General features: G+C 39.2%; 1 protein-coding gene across 1 annotated transcript in view; it reads right to left on the reverse strand.

The window, feature by feature from the left end:
- Positions 1-22,068, reverse strand: part of fhit (fragile histidine triad diadenosine triphosphatase) — a 411,185-nt gene that overhangs the window by 87,722 nt on the left and 301,395 nt on the right. The window contains exon 5 of the mRNA XM_052100889.1: positions 10,282-10,311. Coding sequence (XP_051956849.1) covers positions 10,282-10,311 — 30 coding nt within the window. The remainder of the gene's footprint in view (positions 1-10,281; positions 10,312-22,068) is intronic.

The following is a 22,068-nucleotide window of genomic DNA, read 5'->3' on the forward strand; positions in this document are numbered from 1 at the left end:
TTTGCATTGTGACATACAGTTTAACAAAAAAATCATTGTCATTAGGGCTGGGTAAAAATATAGGTTTACCAATGCATTGCAATATTCATTTGAATGATCTCTACATAAATTCTTAAATCCCAAGATCGATCTTTCACAGGTGGCAACCCTCTATAATGCAAATAAATCACTCGCATGTGCAACCAAATCTCACATTATTAGACTAAAAAGTTGTTGAGTGTAAAAGTTTGGTTTAACTCGTTCTGTGTGTCCAAAGACATGGATCCATTTGTCATTGAATAATGTCTATTTTAATACCATTTTTGCAGTCAGCTGTTGATAAAAAAAATAAAAAAAAACACAAAAGAATTATAAACTCACATGGTTTACATGCGACGCACATCTTCTCTCGTAATATGCACTTACTGGCTGATATCGCTAGTCTTAAAGAGACAGTACCGATTAAGCACATCTTCTACATATCAATGTAAATACTTGACAAAAGTAAAAATTATGCAAATAAATAAAAAAAAATAAAAAAAAAAAAAAAAATATGCAAGATAATATATGCAATTTCAAGATATTATTTGATGGAAGAGACTTAATTTGACATTTTTTCAAAAGCTAAAATGTGACCAATTTGATGATAGACTAATGATAAAATATAATTTGTAAAATTAAGATTTTCAGATTGTACCTAGAAGGGTTGCCTAGAAGGTTTGTTTAGAATTAAAACCATTATCTGGGAGATAATTTATTTTATATATAATAAAAATGGACATTGTAACAGAAATGTTCCCAAATGATTTGATATAGAATTGAATCAAGATTGGAATTTGAATTGAATCGGGAAATCTGTATCAATACCCAGCCCTAATTGTCATTACATAAAAATAAAAAAATTTCTATGCACCTTTCCCTATGGGTGTTACTGTGGAAACGGAAGCAAAAGCTTCCATTTCATTGACATTCTTTGGTTTCTATGCTGCCACTGCTTCCTTGAAATCCCAACAATTATTTTCAATGGGATTTTAATGATGGATTAAATGGTTCCTTCAAGGACATTCCACAAACCATCCATGAACCAGATTTTGTACAATGTGGATGTATCTTTGGTGTTATTGTCTTGCTGAAAAGTCTAGTGATAACAGAGCTTCAGTTTACAAACTGAAAGCATCACATTTTTGCCAAAATGGCATGATACCTGAAAGAATACATGGCGTCAGAGACATAATCAGAATAGCCATTTCGTGAAGCCACAAAACACCAACATAACAGGTCTGACCCACCTGCATGCTTGGGTGTCATTTTAGTCATCACCTTGCCTTTCTTACTCCAGACGTACTGCTGACCCATAGGTCTAAAACTCATTTTCAATTTAGTGACGTGCGTCCATAAAGCTTTCAACGAGGACTCCACAGGTCTTTCCAAATTCCTTCTTGAATATTAAAATCAACATTTCCCTTGGTGAAGTTTTACTGTCTTCCACAGAAGTCAAGTCAAGTCAAGTCAAGTGGTTTTTATTGTCGTTTCAACCATATACAGTTAGTACAGTACACAGCAAAACGAGACAACGTTCCTCCAGGACCATGGTGCTACATAAAAACAACAAAGGACCAACATAGGACCACATGAGACTACACAACGAAATAAAATACCTATATAAACTACCTATATATACCTATATAAAGTGCACGTGCAAACATGTGCAAAAAGTACAGGACAGTACAACAAATTACTGACAATGAACAGGACAATAGACAGTGCAGCGCCGACCAGTACTCAGTAGTGCAAAAAGATGACAGTTTCTAAAATGTAAACATAACATACTATGAGATAATGTTCTATGCACATAGCAGTTATTGAGGTAGCAGACAGTTATAAAGTGACAGTTATTAAAGTGCAACTCAGGACACGTGTGTGTCAAACCAGTCTCTGAGTATTGAGAAGTCTGATGGCTTGGGGAAGAAGCTGTTACACAGTCTGGCCGTGAGGGCCCGAATGCTTCGGTACCTCTTGCCAGACGGGAGGAGGGTAAAGAGTTTGTGTGAGGGGTGTGTGGGGTCGTCCACAATGCTGGTTGCTTTGTGGATATAGTGTTTTTTGTAAATGTCTTTGATGGAGGGAAGAGAGACCCCAATGATCTTCTCAGCTGTCCTCACTATCCTCTGCAGGGCTTTGCGGTCCGAAACGGTGCAAGTCCCAAACCAGGCAGTGATGCAGCTGCTCAGGATGCTCTCAATAGTCCCTCTATAGAATGTAGTGAGGATGGGGGTTGGGAGATGTGCTTTCCTCAGCCTTCGAAGAAAGTAGAGACGCTGCTGGGCTTTCTTGGTGATAGAGCTGGTGTTGAGGGACCAGGTGAGGTTCTCCGCCAGGTGAACACCAAGAAATTTGGTGCTCTTGACGATCTCCACAGAGGAGCCGTCGATGTTCAGCGGAGTGTGTTCACCTCCGCTGAACATCGGACCTTCAGAACAGCAACCTTCAGAAGGTTGCTGTTTATATTTAAAAAATGTATGAATGGTGCTGCCAACTTTGTCTATTGGAAATTCAAGTGCCTTGAATGTACTTTTAGCCATGGCCTTTCTTGTGTAATGATATAATATCCTCTATTAGCTTATTTTTAATTGCATTTTTTGCATAGAAATTCATTCACTAAACTTACATTTTTAAACTTAAATTATTGCCATTGTAAAGTTATGGCTTAATTTTGTTTTAAAACAAGTACTTGTGTAGCCTTATATATTTAAGAAACAGCTGTATGCAATAGGGGTTTAATAATTATGACATGGCTGTATTTAAAAAAAAACTACTATTTAGAAATATTAGGTTATATATTCACACTATGACTTTGAATGTGTCACTCATCTGATAAACTGTCACTCAACTTTTTGTCACTCAACTGACAAAAATATAATTGTGCCACCATATTAATTTATTTAATTATAAAATTAAAATGTAATAAAACAATTTCTTTTTTTTAAATTGATGACTTGGACCAAATAATAAAGAAAAGCAGCCAATAAGTGCCAAACATAGATGGGAACTCCTTCAATACAGTTTAAAAAGCATCCCAGGGTGATACCTCATGAAGTTGGTTGAGAAAATGTGAAAAGCACATGTCTGCAAATTCTATGCAAAGGGTGACTACTTTAAAGATGATAAAATATAACACAGTTTTGATTTATTTTGAATTTTGTTTAGTCACAACATAATTCTCATTATGCAAAAACTTTTTTTTTTCATTATATTTTGGTTTTATAATGAAATAAATGTATATGGTGGCACAATTATATTTTTGTCTACAAAACTAATTTCAAACATTTAAGCATACGCCTTCAGATCAAAATATATTTAAGATCATGAGAAACATTTCAGTTAAGTGTTTCAAAACGTTTGACCAGTAGTGTATATAGTAGCTTTAGTAACAAACAAAACATGATACTTATTCTACTGATAGGGTGCCATTGGGTGCTTCTGGCTTCGGATGGCGCTTCCAGTTTATTCGTGGCAAACTGAAAAACACCTCGAATACGCTAGGGCTCAGTAATGGTGGAAAATCATTACATTCGGTAATGCAGCTAGGACTAGGGAGTGTTCTCACCAGCTGCCTCGCTAATTGTTTCCAACAGCGGGATTGCTATAGTCCATTCGTGGCAGCACAGGCTCTCTGCCACTCTTGGCATTGGTTGACATTAACTACATGCTAATGTCAACCAATGCTAATGCACCACCATGTCTCCATAGATCTCTGCCTCCCCGAGACTTGTGATTGCGCCAATGCTACAGCCTCCTCTATCTCCCTCAGTTCCTCATCTGTGTATTTGGGCTCAAATAGGTAGGGTTGGGTGAAAAACTCCATCTCCTCTTCTCTTCTAAAAACCCAAATCCTCCGACATCGTGTTTGAAATTTGTTTTGGATTGTTTTGGTATGTGAACGGCGCTTGGTCTGTGGAAGTTTCTCTTGTAAACAATGATGCACTTCCTGCCTCCTTCACACCTGACCTTACCAACAAGCTTACGTCATTCCTCTCATGAGCACGAATCACAGAGATGTACGGAAGCAAATATTTTTAGTTAAAAAGTATATGTATTGTTTTGTTTCTAAAAATAATCAATCATTTGGGTTCAGAAGAACTTTATTTGTTGACTGGAGTCGTGTAGATTATTTTGATGCATCCTAAATATGCATTTTGGACAGTCAAAGAAATGGAGTACATTCACTTACATTGTTTAAAGGAGGAGACCTGAAATGAAATCCTAAAAATCTTAAATTCTGTTTTGATGAAGAAAGAAACTCAGATACATCTTGGATGGCCTGAGTGTGAGTAAATAATAAGCACATTTTCATTTTTGGGTGAACTATGCCATTCTTATTAAGTTGTAGATCTGGCCTTCAACATCTCTTTCTGTCCTTGTTAGAGTTAGTTGTCCTTTGACTATAAAGACTGTAGTGTACACCTTTGTATGAAATCTTCAGTTTTTTGGCAATTTAATGCATGGTATAGCCTTAATTCCACAAAACAATGATTGACAGACAAGTTTCTAGAGAAAGCCATTTCTTTTTTGCCATTTTTGACCTTATATATATATATATGCATACAGTATATACGTGAAACAATACTTTGACCCAAATGTCTAAACCAACCCCATGAAGCAGACCTTAATTAAACTTAGAAAGAAAATCATTTTCCCAAAGGCAAAGTAAACAAATTGTTAGACCAACCCTGAAAGAAAAGAAAAAAAGAAGAAGTAAAAAATAATTAAAAATAAAATGCAAACTTGTGATTGTGAAAATGCAAGTAATACAGTGGCCCCAGAAAGTATTTGGACATTTAAGCCATGCTTAATAATGTATGAAAATCTTTACATTATTTGGGAGACTGGGGCTGCAAATCCTGTAATTTTTTTACTTGCTAGTACGGCTGCACAATTATGATGAAAATCATAAGTGCTGATTATTTGAAAAAGATCAAACCATTGTTTTGACAAGAAAATATTGAAATACTAATACATATTTTAAAAACACATTTGTGTTATTGGACTTTTGACTCAGTGCTTGTGACACCGGTCTCCCCTATAACAACATATCAAATACATGGCAGTTAGTGGATCGTGTCCATACTTAATGTGATGAACTGCATATGTGGTTACTCTACTAGGACAACTATTTGAACCTCAGAGGAACTGACGTCTCACATCCACTACAAATTACCCTCTTTGGACCAATTTATATAGTTTGTTTGTGGATTCCACTTGGTTTGATATGCATGTTGTCTTAAGTGTCCAAATAATTTTTTGGGCAACTGTATACTGTAGACCATAAGATCAACTACTCAGGCAGTGACTTTATACATTGCCTGTATTTGAAGATCAAAAAGCCCCTGAGCTTTGAATCCTGATTGACTGGATTTACTCTAAAAATGAATAATGCTGCAGTGTAATATCAACTTTTTTATTCTGAGGGAATGTATACTCAGAGCAAGTGTCAAGGTTCCCAGTAAGTAGCCAGTTCTATTTACACAAACTCATGCTGATGATTTTGGTGACCCTGAGTAAGCCAATATAATGACTGACTCCAGTCAAGTCAATTTGCCACTGATGAATGTTAGGTAAGTGAGAAGATCTAGCAGAATGCTGCTCTTTAACCTTTCTGTAAATATAAAGTACAGATACCTAAAATATTTTATTGATATATCTGTATGTATTTGCCTAATTGTGTTAGATATATATCAAGATGTATTGTGTTTATATATTATATATATATATATATCAATAATAATCAATAACAAAACCTTAACCTTAAATTTTCAGTCTGTAATGTGTGCACATAGCAAAACAGTGATAAGAATGGCCTCACATTCCACAAAACCTGACATGATCTCTCAAACATCAAATAAACTGCTAGGATATCAGTGCCTCTGCTTTTATATGGATGCTTATTGGAGAAACATCAAGATACTGACTTAAATGTGCTTGTTAATTAGGAGACATTTTAACCGCTCTTTCATTTTCTCAAGGGCTGGAGCTCCAACTGAGAAAAACATGTTACTTATTGTATTTATTTTAAGACCTCTTTAAACCTCCATAATAACACAAAAATGAATAGCCATTTCTGGTAGCGCCTTAAGTGAATTCCGAAAATGTTGTTATAAAACAAATAAACAATTGAACAAAATTACAGGGGAGAGAGTTTATGCTGTTTTCATGTCAATATCTCTAGATCTAAACCTGGTGAGTTGCCTTGCTGCCTACTGCTTACATAGGCAGCTGCCTTCTAAGGCAGCATTCTGACTATCACGGAACCTCATAAATTAAGTGACTGATTCGCAATGCTCTTTTTAGACAGTCATTTACATTTATGCATTTGGCAGATGCTTTTATCCAAAGCTACTCACAGGGCATTCAACGTATACAGCTTGTGTGTTCCCTGGGAATCGAACCCATGATCTTGGCATTGCTAGTGCCATGCTCTACCAGTTGAGAATAATTTACTTCAATGGAATGTTACTTTTTGGAACTTTATGGGAGTACACCTATGATGCCTTAAAATTATAAATGTCATAAAATATTGATTATTCATCAGCATGTTATTGTCCATCCATCCATCCATCCATCTTCAACCGCTTATCCGAAGTCGGGTCGCGGGGGCAGCTGCTCCAGCAGGGGGCCCCAAACTTCCCTATCCCGAGCCACATTAACCAGCTCTGACTGGGCGACCCCGAGGTGTTCCCAGGCCAGTGTGGAGATGTAATCTCTCCACCTAGTCCTGGGTCTTCCCCGAGGCCTCCTCCCAGCTGGACGTGCCTGGAACACCTCCCTAGGGAGGCGGCCAGGGGGCATCCTTACCAGATGCCCAAACCACCTCAACTGACTCCTTTCAACGCAAAGGAGCAGCGGCTCTACTCCGAGCACCTCACGGAAGACTGAGCTCCTCACCCTATCTCTAAGGGAGAAGCCCGCCACCCTTCTGAGGAAGCCCATTTCGGCCGCTTGTACTCGCGACCTAGTTCTTTCGGGTCATGACCCAACCTTCATGACCATAGGTGAGGGTAGGAACGAAAATTGACCGGTAGATCGAGAGCTTTGCCTTTCGGCTCAGCTCTCTTTTCGTGACAACGGTGCGATAGAGCGAGTGCAATACCGCCCCTGCTGCCCCGATTCTCCGGCCAACCTCCCGCTCCATTGTCCCCTCACTCGTGAACAAGACCCCGAGGTACTTGAACTCCTTCACTTGGGGCAAAACCTCATTCCCTACCTGGAGTACGCACTCCATCGGTTTCCTGCTGAGAACCATGGCCTCAGATTTAGAGGTGCTAATCCTCATCCCAGCTGCTTCACACTCGACTGCCAAGCAATCCAGTGAGAGCTGAAGGTCACGGACCGATGATGACATGAAGACAACATCATCTGCAAAAAGCAGCGATGAGATCCCCAGCCCACCGAACCGCACACCTTCCCCACCCCGACTACGCCTCGATATCCTGTCCATGAATATCACAAACAGGATTGGTGACAAAGCGCAGCCTTGGCGGAGACCAACCCCCACATGGAATGAACTCGACTTTGTGCCGAGGACCCGGACACAGCCCTCGCTTTGGACGTACAGGGATTGGATCGCCCTAAGAAGGGACCCCCCACCCCGTACTCCCGCAGCACCTCCCACAGTCTCTCCCGGGGGACCCGGTCATACGCCTTCTCCAGATCCACAAAACACATGTAGACCGGATGGGCATACTCCCAGGCCCCCTCCAGGATCCTTGCGAGAGTAAAGATCTGGTCCGTCGTTCCACGACCAGGACGAAAACCGCATTGTTCCTCTTCAATCTGAGGTTCGACAATCGGCCGAACCCTCCTCTCCAGCACCTTGGAGTAAACTTTACCAGGGAGGCTGAGAAGTGTGATACCCCTGTAGTTGGCACACACTCTCTGATCCCCCTTTTGAAGAGGGAACCACCACCCCGTTCTGCCACTCCTTAGGTACTGTCCCAGATTTCCACGCAATGTTGAAGAGGCGTGTCATCCATGACACCCCCTCCACATCCAGAGCTTTCAGCATTTCTGGTCGGATCTCATCAATTCCCGGGGCTTTGCCACTGCGGAGTTGTTTGACTACCTCAGTGACCTCCCCAGGGAAATAGAATCTGATCCCCCATCATCCTCCGGCTCTGCCTCTACCATAGAGGGCGTGTTGGGATTTAGGAGTTCTTCAAAGTGTTCCTTCCACCGCCCAATAACCTCCTCGGTTGAGGTCAACAGCGTCCCATCTTTGCTGTATACAGCTTGAATGGTTCCCCGTTTCCCCTCCTAAGGTGGCGGACGGTTTTCCAGAAGCACTTTGGTGCGGACCGAAAGTCCTTCTCCATGGCTTCTCCGAACTTTTCCCACACCCACTGCTTTGCCTCCCTCACGGCCGAGGCCGCAGCACTTCGGGCCCTTCGGTACCTTGCAACTGCCTCCGGAGACCTCCGGGACAACAAATCCCGGAAGGCCTCTTTCTTCAGTCGGACGGCTTCCCTGACCACCAGTGTCCACCACGGTGTTCGAGGGTTACCACCCCTTGCGGCACCTAAAACCTTGAGGCCGCAGCTCTCCACCGCGGCTTCGGCAATGGAAGCTTTGAACATTGCCCACTCCGGTTCAATGTCCCCAACCTCCGCAGGGATGCCTGAAAAGCTCCGCCGGAGGTGTGAGTTGAAGATCTCACGGACAGGGACCTCCTCCAAAAGCATGTTATTGTATCGATACATTTTTAAGGCATCGATATTAACATCAGTCAACACTTAAATTAGAAGCCTAATTTGTGTGCTTTCAATTCACTGCTAATTGCATTCCATTCAATGTAGTCTGACGTAATAGCTTTGGGAGACCACAAGGGGTGACATAGGATTTACTCAAGATGGTCACGGTAAGGACAAGGCACAGTTTCACGTGCACATTACGAGCTGATGGCAGTCCAAAGTTACAAAGGTTTTTGTACTTCTTCAAGATAGAACAAAGTGACTTTGATGAGTTTTCAGGTTAGTGTATGAAACTGTGCAAACTGAACAATTAGAAATTATGATGTTTATTATGCAATTTCCCTGTATGTATCAATGAACAGGTCTTTCATTCAAGCTGTCAAACCACAAAAAGGCATTCTTGAAACTGAAAATACATTGTGTAGGTTCTCTGAAAGATACCTATACACAGTAAATGACTGTAATTACTAGAGTAAATAATCTTTATGCTTTGATACATACCTTCATAGAAAAAACTTGTTCTTGTTCTCTAACTCGGATTTTAGAGCACGCCATATCATCCGCCAGACACATCCGGTGCACGACCTATGTTAATTAGACTGGCTTCTCAAACTTTACCAAAGTTGTGTTGAGAAATATGTTTGAAAAGACTAATATTATTGTGTAATGAGCAGCCCTTTTATATCTGGAAAAAAATCATGATATATATCGATAATCGTCGGGGAAATCTTCCGATTATTGATACATGAAAACGGCAACAATCCCAAGCCTACTTAAATAACTACCTCTGTATGTAGTTCTCTAGGTTTTGTAATAAAGGAAATGTGTACATAGGACCAATGCCATGTAAAAAATAAATTAAGTAATCAATAACAACTTATTAATTCAAAAATACAAATGTAAATCTAGTAAATTAAAAAAAAAAATTTTAAATAATAAATTGATAGTTCATTATTTTTTTTAAGTGGCTGCTCTTATGAAAGCTGCCATACATAAATAAATAATATGCCATTACAAATGCAATTAAATATGACTTCACACATGAAATACAATGCAACTGATGTATTCGTAAGATAATTAGCTCAAAGAGGTACAGAAAAAGCAGAAAGACCAAAAAAATCACTCAAAAACACAGGCTGAGCTGGTCACGCTGTGTGGTGAAAGAAACATTATTGTGATTTGTTTAGTTCCATAGGCTTCTACCTCCAACCTGAGAAAGTGACCCTATTTTCTTTCTTAATATATGAAAAGCACAAATTCAAAAAAAGGAAACTCATAAGATTATCTCACTTGTCCACTTCATCCGTGGCTGTGAGCACATCTTTGGTCATAAATCTGTTTCTAAAGATTTAGAAAGAACTTTCTAAATGTGCAGACAGCTGTGTTAAAGCAAGCCACTGTCCATATCCACAAAATATGGACAAAGCATTTAAACCAGACACATGCACATACTCAAAGGGTTTAGGACAGTAAATGAAATACAATTATTATTTAATACATGATAAGTGTCACAGGAGCCTCATAATAAATTCATAGGGACTGCTTATTAAAACCCTACCTTCACCGTCTGTCCAGCCTCAGGTCCATCCTATTGGGAAAAGAAGCAGAGAATTAGTTTGGATTTCAGGAATATCACTGTCAATAATTCAACAGCATTTTAATTTCAAATTAATCGCCACAGTGTTGGTTGGCCATGTGAATGTCAGTGTCAATTTCCTTTGCACCTTTCTGTGTCTATTCATGTTTTAAACCAAGAAATTATTAAAAAAAGATTACTTATGTTGTAAATCCAGATATATTTAACTGTTTTGATTTGTAAAGATTGAGGAGAACTAATTATATACATTTTAAAATAATAAAATAAAAACTGTAACAATAATGTTCGATTTGTTAACATTAGTTAATGCATTAGATATCATGAACTAACAATGAACAATACATTTTTACTAGGGATGTGCCCGAATACCTTATTAGGAAAGGCATGAATAATGACTTCATAACGAATAACGGATTCATCCACATTATATAAAACCTATTTGTATGAACGATTTTCCAAAAAGCCAAAAAGCACAAGGATAAAGCAGAATTTATGAATCTGTGCAGCCAATATTTTTAAAGTGTAAACCCTTATGAATGATTATGCACACAATGTAATTTCAGATCAGATGGGTGTGGTCTCGACTCTGTTTGCAGTCTCTGTTAACTGTGTGCGTCTGGAGCTTGTCAAGCGCAACAGTAACTAAGATACAATATCATATATACTTTTCCCTTCTTCATATGTCTATGCTAACATATCACATGATTCACACTTGATTCTCATGTATTTATTTATAGCCTAAATCTGAGTGCCATGTTAAATTCCTGACCTTTAGTCTTTTAACGTCTGAGTCCATCTATCTGACTTTTAAAGTTGGCCACATCAGCAATTAAGGTAATTAACTGATTAAGACTGTATTCCGAAAAAAAAGTAAATGCTCCATAAAGGTTTATATACTCCATAAATTTTTCATCTATTAGGAAAATTCCTCCTTATTGTGGCAGGATAAGTGATTTTACCATCCTATTGGCCTGGTTGGAGTATGGTTTTGGCAGCCCAATGAGGTGGGAGCTACCATACCATTTAAGGACCCTTATTTTGACGGGTGCATACATGTCCTGGTGAGTCTGGCTTCCTCACTTCCTGGCATTTCCGTGTTGTTTCCATTCAGGTAGGTTTAGGTGTTGCTCACTGTTTAATGATGTGAACATCTCGAGGCTAAAAATGCTGATTTACCATTTTTAATAGAGCGGCGCTGGTGGCGTGCGCGTTGTGGCGAGTTTGCGGCGGAGGTTGCTTTCAGGTATGTCTGGTATTTACATTTTCTAGATCGCATATTGTGGAGGTATTTATTGTATTGTGTTCACAGTAACAGCAGCCTTAGCAGGTGGGTGAATGATGGTCTGTACACTGAGCCTCAGGTTTTGTTGTGAACAATCATACAACTTTGCGTCTGGTGGTTACTCAACCAAATTGTAAGTACCCCTCTCCCTTTTTCACATCGGGTATTTAATCTTATCCCGCTTAAATACCCGTATGTCCGGGGGCGGGATATGCAAATACCGTCTGCCAACTTCTCATTGGCCTTTTTTCATAGAACAGAGGTATATATTGGCTCTCAACCTAGTGTCGCTTCTCTGACACAATGTGGAGAGAGCGACACAAGGGGAAATATATATCTATATATAGAGAGTATTATTTTTTTTTTTGTATTTCTGTGAATCCATCTTTGATTACATTTAGATTTTATTGAAAAACCTACTTTTTCGAACTCGTCTTAGGCTGTTTGCCCGATTTGCATGACATTTTGTATACTTTATCTACAGACATTCCTGACAAAATGTAATCAAATTAATTTTGATATGTCAAATTGTTCAGAAGATATTATCCAATATGTTTTTGCATGTGGCCTGTTGTCACTAATTGACTCATGTCTTGTGAGCACTATTTTTAAACTTAACAAAACTTAATATTCATGCAAACAAGAACATTTTGAGGTAACATGCAAAATGTCATCAATTTGCATGGCTTTAACATAATAAATACTCAATGAATCAATTGTATTTAAGGTAATAAGCTGAAAAGGCTGTTGTACTGTTTGTCCGCCATAGGGAACCAGATGACTATCAATCATTCAAAGAGTTTTCAAAGAATATTTAAAGTAGACTAAGTGTGGGTTGCACCAACCAGGATTAATCTTAAATTTATATTAAATGAGGGTTTATCTGATAATTCTGTTGCACTAAACTTTAAACTATGTTCAGGGTTACATTTAAATCATAATTTTGTTCCTGATTAAAATTTCACAGTAAGTCTGAATTACCTCCAATACTTTAAATTCTTATTTAAATCTCAGTTATGGATTAACTTTAAAACTTACAGCTGAGGTGGTTTAAATATTAAATTGACCTACAGATAAAAATGAATGACTTTGTAAGAGAACAATGAATATGCCTTCAGCCATCTGAGAGACATTTATCATATCTTTTGTGTCACGTGGCTCGGCTCACACCCGTGAACAGCCAGTGGAAGACAGCAGATGAATCTTCAGATGATACGCAGCTCATTTCTCTGTTTCACAAAACCCCACATGAAACACACGAGACACACGCGTGTACAGTGCAGCATGTCACTCACTGTACATGAACTAACTAATTTTTATTTTAACTAACCCTTATTTTTCAATTTATTTGTCATCTATGACTATTTATCAAAACAGACTATTTTTTTATTTTTGTATTGTGCGACGGTTGAGCACAGAAATGATGTGCTACTTTTTCATGCTTTTATTTTTTATAATACTTTTTGCTTGCACTTTAAGCAACACATTAATCATGCAGAAACACACTAATGTAATTATTGATGTATAAAGTAAATCTGAACATAATTGGTAAAAAAAAAAAACATATCTAATGTTCATGGTATTGGTGTCTTTTAATAGTTGTACCTATATTTCTGTGACTGCTGTCTTAAGATGCCTTGGGTCATGCTGAGTACACTGATACTCAATGTGCCACAACTAGCCTTATTTCCTGTATGCCATTTTGAATTTAATTGAAAACATTCTTTTCAAACACCTCCTAAGCCATAAGTCCAATTCGCTCGAAATGTGTCATGTGTCATCTAGGGACATTCGTAACAAAAAATTATCAAAAGCTTTTTGATAGATTAAACGGTTCTTGAACAGCACTTCAACAAATTAGATGGCAAGATGCCAAAAAACATCAGTGGCTGTATCTCAGTGATGCTTTGCTGTATTGACATGGAATTTTGTGTTTCTCATTGGCATCAAACCCTGAAAGCACCACACAAAAGACACCTTAAAGACATTTACATTTGTGAAGATCATCTTTACATTTGTGAACGAAAGGGACGGGGTCTTGTGCCCCTGAAGCCCCCGTTCTGTGCACGACAGTGTTAATTTGTATTTATTATTAATAATTGCAGAATGTGTGCTTGACATTTCACATTTTGGTTGGCACCTCTTGCCTCCAGAATAATGTTGTTATACATGCACAGACAAATTAAAATTCTGTTTCATGTAGATATTAATATCTGGAAAACCTGGAGAAATGACAACATATTCCACAGTTAATGTAGACTACAAATTCAGCTTTATCTGGTTATGAAATATAATAATTGTATAGAAATTATAATAATCATCAAAAATGTTAACATAAAAATGTATAAAAAAAATAAGCACGTATTGTTTAAAAATTCATAGAAGGTAATTTCAAGGAAATGACAGTCAAATTAATTTTGTCTGTATTGTCACAATTTGTTTTACATGCAGAAATTGGTCATTCCTCGATCGCTTTTTAGGTTTACGCAAAATAACTTGTCTATTTATATAGTGTTCTCTCGCTTATCACTTCCAAATGAAAAATAAACATCCCTGTAGGATCTAATGGGCAGAAGAATTAAGGATTTTTATGCAAAATTATTAGAATCCAGGATGTAAACTGATGTTTTCCTTCCAAGTTATTAACTAAGCCACAGAGGCCTGAAAAGAGTCCATTAAAATCTGCTCTGTTGAGTGTCAACCCTCTTGAGAACAAAGAGAGTTCTGTGGACACACCAAAATTCCTCCTCATCCAGGTTGTAAATCAAGAATGCCCTGAACATTAATGGTCATCACATGACTTAAAGACTTCTGAAGAAACCCCCAAGCCAGAAATCTAAAAGAAGTCCCTTTGTTTCATTAATTTAGTAACACACAAACACTTATAAAATGAGACATATCCTGTGAAATACTAAACACTCATTACCAAGACACAGAGCTAAAGCAGACTCCATTATGAGACCCTCATGTTTGCAATAGACAACACAATTCTAATACTAAGACATCTTATCTTAATAAATGAACATTTCACACAAAGTCACCATACTTTGCTGACTTAACCCTCTAATATGCAAATTTTTGTACCAAAATGTACACAATACTTAGCCTTGAAAGATCATTCTGAAAATGATGTTGTTATGACATGTAATCACTTTGCTAACTGATGAATTGATGATTATAATCTTTAATTTTGTCTTATTCATGTCATATTACTAGAATGGTAACCATACATGATAAAACACATCATGTTCACCTATCGTTGAGAGTCTTTCTGCATTTCAGGAATGTTTATGTCAATTATCTTTTTATATATTCAGTTGTATCCGAGATATGTAAAATGTATGATTAAAACGTGCACTTTTTGAGCGAGAAACGGGAGTCTTCACATACAAAGGCTCATCAATCACCTTCAAAAGGAGGGACAGAAATGACCATGTGACCCTGCAAAAGACACTTCTGATTGGCTCAAGATACCAATGAGGTGCGGCCAACCACAATAGTACAAAGCCTCCACACCAAGGAAGAACACTCTCTTCATATTCTTATGCTCTTCTCCTCTCTTCGCACTCTTCACTCTTAGCCCTTCTACACCCAGGATCCAGATAATGTAGAGTCCAGGAAGGCTCGAAATGCAAAGTTCCAAGGAAGCTTTCCTCTTTTCTGCGCTATGACTCACACACATGATGGGGAGTCACGAGCTTCCATTGCTGGAGGCCTTGCTTCAAAGCCTCGCCTGGTCATCCCATCACCCATCCATCAATGCGAAAGACAAAGAACTATCCGACGTCCATGATCTTAACAGAGGTCCAGAGCATCGGTTGATCTAACAGGACTTGCTACTAAGAGCCAAAGAACCAAATCAATGCAAGGAAACACAAGTACATCTCCAACTTTGCTGAAAGTGCTGGTGTCTCTTTAATATAATTTGAGTAACCGGATTGCAAATCTAGGTAAACAAAAATGAAGTATCAGTGGCTCTCAAGACATTGTCTACAGCAAAGATGCCTAAACTTTTTCCTATAAAGGGACAAACATCAAACTCGATTGAGGGCAGTGGGCCAAAAGTAAACGTTGCATATATCAAACTGTATTATTTTAAAATTAAATATTAGCAATGCACAGAACACACAGAACTCCATCAAGTGTCCTATACTTGCACAATGCACATAATTTAATTCAATATAATTTTTATTTATGTTGTGTCTCCTTCTCATTTGTGAGTCACTTTGGATAAAATGTGTGCTAAATGACTAAATGTAAGTGTCTCTTAAAACATGGTTACTGTCTCTTTAAGAACAGAGCATCTCCTCATAGTGAACACACAGTAGTTCTCTGCAGTTTTTCAGAGTTTTGGATGATGATACAATGGCATGACGTACTTCTATCAAGTAGAATATTGTTTTGTGACAAAGAATTATCATAGACCTACACATTGTCCTGGATTTCACTCAGTATTACCATTTATTGGGACTGCCAAATGTAATAGGATTATTTCATTAAACAATGCTGTAAAATGTTTTTGCGTAGTTAATGCATTGAACCTTCTTACTTTTATTTGACATTAAAACTGTTTTCCTGTTTTGATATAAAAAATTTGAATTGTACTTTTGCTTCTTTTCTTAAAAGATGGACTAGGCTGAATGGATTACATTATGAAAGGAAATAAAAGCTACATTAACATGACTAAAAAAAGCAAATTTCTGCTAATTAAAAAATTGAGAGGCCAATTAATTTTGTTGACTCCAAAATATTATTTAGAACTTTACGAAATATCGCATTGTATCTTATGGTTATAAAAAAAAACTTTAAGCTATCTGATTTTATACAGATAGTTGCAAGTAAACGAGATATCCTCACATTTGACAAACAAATTACAGTATGATGCATACAGATGTTATACATAATCCAAAATGGGTTTTATTCAGAATAAAAAGATGAAATATGAAGAATTAGTTTACTGCTTTACTGTTTTTGTCTAGATGGCAGGGCAGAAAAGGGATTTTTGAGAGTACTGGTCTGTTCACTTATAGTGCTTGTCATAATGCATTGTTTGGAGTGAATGGAACCGTTGTTTATCCTAAAATGCTCCCTCACTTTACTTTATCAAGCCCACTTCATGGTCTCGTTCGCACAGATATGAAATGCTGCACAACCTATATTGTGCGTTCAAGCCATATTTAATTTCAAAATCAAATCAAATCAAATCACTTTTATTGTCACACGACTATATAAACAAGTGCAACAGTAGGTGAAAGTCTTGTGTGCAGTTCCGAGCAACATAGCAGTCATGACAGTGACGAGACATATACTAATTACAATAAACAACATATTTACACAACACAATTTACATATCAAATGTAGACATAATTACACAACACAATATACAATGTACAGTAAACAATACACACAATATAGAGTGCACCTACAATAAAAAATTAAAAATAAAAAGAATATATAATATATATATGCTGTAGTTCTATTGTGGATAATATAATTATGACAGTCAAGTGTGAGATAATAGATTAATAAAGTACAGTGCTGGTGTATATTGATCATGAGAGATCAAGTGTTCAGAAGTCTGATTGCTTGGGGGAAGAAACTGTCATGTAGTCAGCTGGTGCGGGTCCTGATGCTGCGATACCGCCTGCCTGATGCTGTGATACCGCCTGCCTGATGGTAGCAGTGAGAGCAGCCCATGACTCGGGTGGCTGGAGTCTCTGATGATCATCCAAGCTTTTTTCACACACCGCCTGTTATAGATGTCCTGGAGGGAGGGAATCTCACCCCCGATGATGTTTCTGGCAGTTCGCACCACCTGGTCTTTGCAGGTCTTTGCGGTTGTGGGCGGTGTTATTGCCGTGCCAGGGAGTGATGCAGCCATGATGCAGTATGAGGATGTGGTGGTTCATTCCAAACTTCCTCAGCTGTCTCAGTAAGAAGAGGCGCTGGTGAGCCTTCTTCACAATAGCCTCAGTGTGGATGGACCATGTGAGTTCCTCAGTGATGTGGACACCGAGGAACTTGAAGCTCCTGACTCTCTCCAACGGTGCTCTATTAATGGTGATGGGGCTGTGTTCTCTGTCTTTCCTCCTGAAGTCCACTACAAGCTTTCGGATGACTGTACGCACTGTTCCACGAGTCCACCTAATTACCTCTCATTTCTTGACACTGCTTCAGTTCCCGCTCCATTTTAAACCAACTTGGTTCTATCTAGCGGTATTAAAGGCCCACCTCCTATTTGGAGCTGGCCAGTCATTGTTCAGATTTTGTGGTGGCACCTGAGATGGCCAATGTAGCAAACCTTTAGCACTTATTTAAAGGTCATTGTACCTTCACACATATACATAAAATATTGTAATCACTTCTACTCTCTACTTTTCAAATAAGCTATAGTTCCCCATCTGTCGCTCACTTTGACGTTGTGTCTCTTGAGTGCCGAATATACCTCTGATCTATGCAAAAAGACCAATGAGAATTTGGCGGACAGAATTTGCATGTCTCGCCCCCGGACATAAGGGTATAAAGGCGGGAAAATGCGTCTGTTTCATTCAGAAATTTTCTTCGGAGCCGATGGTTGTGTATGCAGTGAGCTGCGAGTCACACCCCTTTTCCTCTAGATGGGAGAGAAGGCAACTGTTATGGATAAACGCAGTGTGCCGGTTACATTAATACCTTGAGTATTAATAGCAATAAATAAACTGTACAAACAATAAACTTGATCCACAAGAATAACACACCTAAATATCCTATCTCTGCCCAGACATAACCTCTTACTTGTATTGCTTGAGGGTGCATGTAGAACGTGTGTTCATCCGTCGTTTGACTCTGACTCGGTTCCTCGAGGCTTGAGTAATGACGGGAGGCTGTTATCTCGCTCTGTCGGCGGGCGGCTGCTGATTCTCGACGGCTAGCGGAGTAATCAGCGACGTTAACTTGACTGAAGAGGAAAGGGGATCCTTCTTTCTTCACTTCTGCAGGCAAACGGATGAAGATGCGGATTGCTCACCGGTTTCCTTCGGATCCGTTAAAGTGTTCGTTGGAACACAATGTAATATCAACTCGTCCAGCGAGATGGAGATTGTATGGCCGCAGTTTCAAGTTGCACGTTACTTCCATTTGCAGCGAGGCAACACCTGAGAGCAGTGATGACTGCGTCTATGCACGGCGAGCGAAGTCACTGGAAGCAAAGTACAGAACAATTTTCACGGTATTTCTACTCCTGATGACATCATTGTTGAGGTGCGTTCTGTTGAGTGCCTCATCCAATAGGAGTTGAGAGTTCGATCCTTTGGAATTTCACACAGTTGTAAAGTGAGCAAGGCTTCTTGGGATTTGTAGTCTGTTTTGTACTCCCTTTGTTTGATTTTGGTGCGGTTTTTATCAGTAAGATTTATGACTTTGTTTTTGTGGGCCTCAGTCAGGCTTTACGACTGTGTTAGGCCTGCCTTTGTCTTGTATCTGAATTCATGAGGCCCTACATCAGTCTCAAAGTCAGCGCGCCTCACCAATGAGTGCACGCAGTCAGTGCTGAAATGCCTCGCCTCCTTCAGGCTAGGCACAACGGTCCCTTTAAAACTTTTCCAGAAGCTCCTGGGCCATTTGGCATCCTCCACGATGGTCGCGCCGCTGGGGTTGATGCATATGAGACCGCTTCAGCATTGGCTACAGACTCGAGTCCCGAGAAGAGCATGGCCCCGTCGGCACGCACAGTTTGATGGTCACCCCCGCCAAACCTTCAAACCCTGGACAGACCTCTGCTTTCTGCGGGCAGGAGTCCCCTTGCAGCAGGTGTCCCTCAACAAGGAGCGTCCTCATGGGCACTGGCCAGAAGCATCTCCCTGGCAGACATATGCAGAACAGCAGGTTTGGCAACACCTAATACCTTTGCGAGATTCTACAATCTCATGGTAGAGTCAGTCTCATCCCGTGTTTTCTCAGGTCCGAGCCGGTAGAACTCGGTAACACACTGACGGATTGAACGGGTGAATCGCTTGCACCTAGCGCCCTTTCCTTTGGCTGAGGTAATACCATGTGCTTTTTCTCCCAGGAGAGCCCACTCACTCAGCTCCCTTGATTACCCCACCCCCCAGCCCTGTGAGTCCACAATTCAGTGGAGGACTTTGCCGACCCAATCCACTGCGGGTACTCAAATCTACCTTGTACTGGAATAGGGGCTCCACAGGTTAGGGCTCCTACGTGTACATTCCGCCTGTGTGTATTTTCCGCAGTACAGTCTCCTTACGAGTGGACCCGCATCTCCCTTGGGCAGTTCCCGCAGCCCCCCGGTCACCGTGTCTGTAGCAACTCCTGCCTCCGAAGAGGCGGGATCAACCACCGCGCCACTTCCCACATGTGACCTAAAAGCACATGTGGTGTATTTCACCACTTTTACCTCCCCCTCTCTGGGTGGGTGTGGTCTCTGCAGGCTCTTTTCCAACCGGAAAGAAAAGGAAACTGGGTAAGACCCCCTTCCCACGATGCGTGTAAGGCACCAGCCGTTTTGTTCTATGCGAGAAACATAGAGAGAAAAGAGAACCGGCTAGGCTCGGCCCGTTACCAGGTTGGCAAGTGTCGTCTTGTTCCCCTGTCTAGGGTAACTATAAGGGTTCCGACGACTTTATGGGGCATTGGAGAAGGGTACGTGCAGTCTGATACAGCTGGTCATTTTGGCAAGTCAAGTACCTGCCCACTCCTGTGTCAGCAGTACACAAACACGGCTCAGGGCATGGCATGATTTAAATTGGACCCCAAGTGTCGCTTCTTCGACACAACGTCAAAGTGAGCAGTCACTGATGGAGGGAACGAGACATTGTGTCCTCCCGGCCACGTCGCTGAGCCGAGCCACTGTTGTGGCCGGACCATTTCCAGCTCCACAGAAAAATCCTTAATGAAAAAAACGCATTTCCCCGCCTTTATACCCACATGTCTGGGGGCGGGACATGCAAATTCTGTCCGCCAACTTCTCATTGACCTTTTTTCATAGATCAGAGTTATATTCGGCACTCAAGAAAGACCCCTAATGTCGCTGCTTCGACAAAACGTCTCGTTCACTCCATCAGGGAAACATTTATTTTATATATATATATCCATCCATCCATCCATCGTCAACTGCTTATCCTGTGTACAGGGTCGCGGATATATATATATATATATATATATATATATAAAACAAAAATATTAATAAAAAATGAAGAGCTGCATGAATTCAATATTTTTTCCCTCTTGTCATCTATGGCAAGGTGGGCCAAATCAAATATCATCATGGGCTAACTTTGGCCCGCTGGCCCTAGTTTGGGCACCTCTGATCTATATAGACTGTAAAGATTACTTCATTCACCTTCTGTTACAGTTTACTCACAAATCTGTTTGTCTATGCGTTTAGATTAGCAATAAGTCTTGTTTGTATTCAAAGAAACTTTTACTGTGGTATATTTTGATAATCTTGTCACTTGAATTATTTAAAAGATCTGTGCTCAGAAGATCGAACCATGCCTAAACATATTTGTGATATTATTTTCAATAGACATGAGAATACTCTAAGCTAATTCCTTACATATAAATGGTGAGCGGATACAATGAGCCGTTGTATTATATATTAATAGTAGATATTTATCATAGTCATAGTCATTTATCCTTCTTATAATTGTGGTCCAGCACAGCTAAATCATTAACCAAAATTACATATAATGGTGTAGACATGCAGACAGTTTAATTTAATTCTTAACACACATAAATGTCCTACATGTTATTGGTGAAGGTACGCAGGAAATTCATACTGTGTACATTTACACTACTTATTTTCTGTACATCTCCAATATATCTCCCCTCAGTTTTAACTGTAAAATCTCATGAAAGTAAGTAAACCTCATCTCATATCAGTTCTAGTGGCAATGATATTGATTATTCTATTTTGTCTGATAAATTAAATTATTTTGTTTTGTTGGTGTCTGGGAAGAAGAACCCACTTGAAATTAGCATATGTATCAGGTTACAAAAACGTATCAAATATTTGAACACTCAATTCACAACACACATAATAATGTCTGTATTTCATTCCATTAGACAACAAAATATCAAACCATGTGGCATCTGGAAACATATTATGCAGACTTTTTCTTCTAATTTCTCTTTTCTGAGCCTATTTTGCAATGACTTTAATCACCTGAGGTGATTTTAAGTGAATGCATGAGGTCAGTTCCCCTCAAGTTCCCACAGTTGTCCTATCTAGCATGCTAACCACAGGTTCAAGTTCATCCCATTAACTATGGACACATTCCACAAATGTTTGACAACCAGAAATTGTCCAGTTACTTTTGTCTTCATGTTAAACGCATATATATATTGTATTATCATTTAAAATATAAAAAAAAAAAACATACAAATTAAAACAAACTTCTTTTTGTGAAATTTTTGCTTAAAAGTAGTGCTTGTGCTATATTTCTTTAAAACAAACACCACTTGGTCTG

Source organism: Xyrauchen texanus, chromosome 32 (genome assembly GCF_025860055.1).
Source record: "Xyrauchen texanus isolate HMW12.3.18 chromosome 32, RBS_HiC_50CHRs, whole genome shotgun sequence".
NCBI classification, from domain to species: domain Eukaryota; kingdom Metazoa; phylum Chordata; class Actinopteri; order Cypriniformes; family Catostomidae; genus Xyrauchen; species Xyrauchen texanus.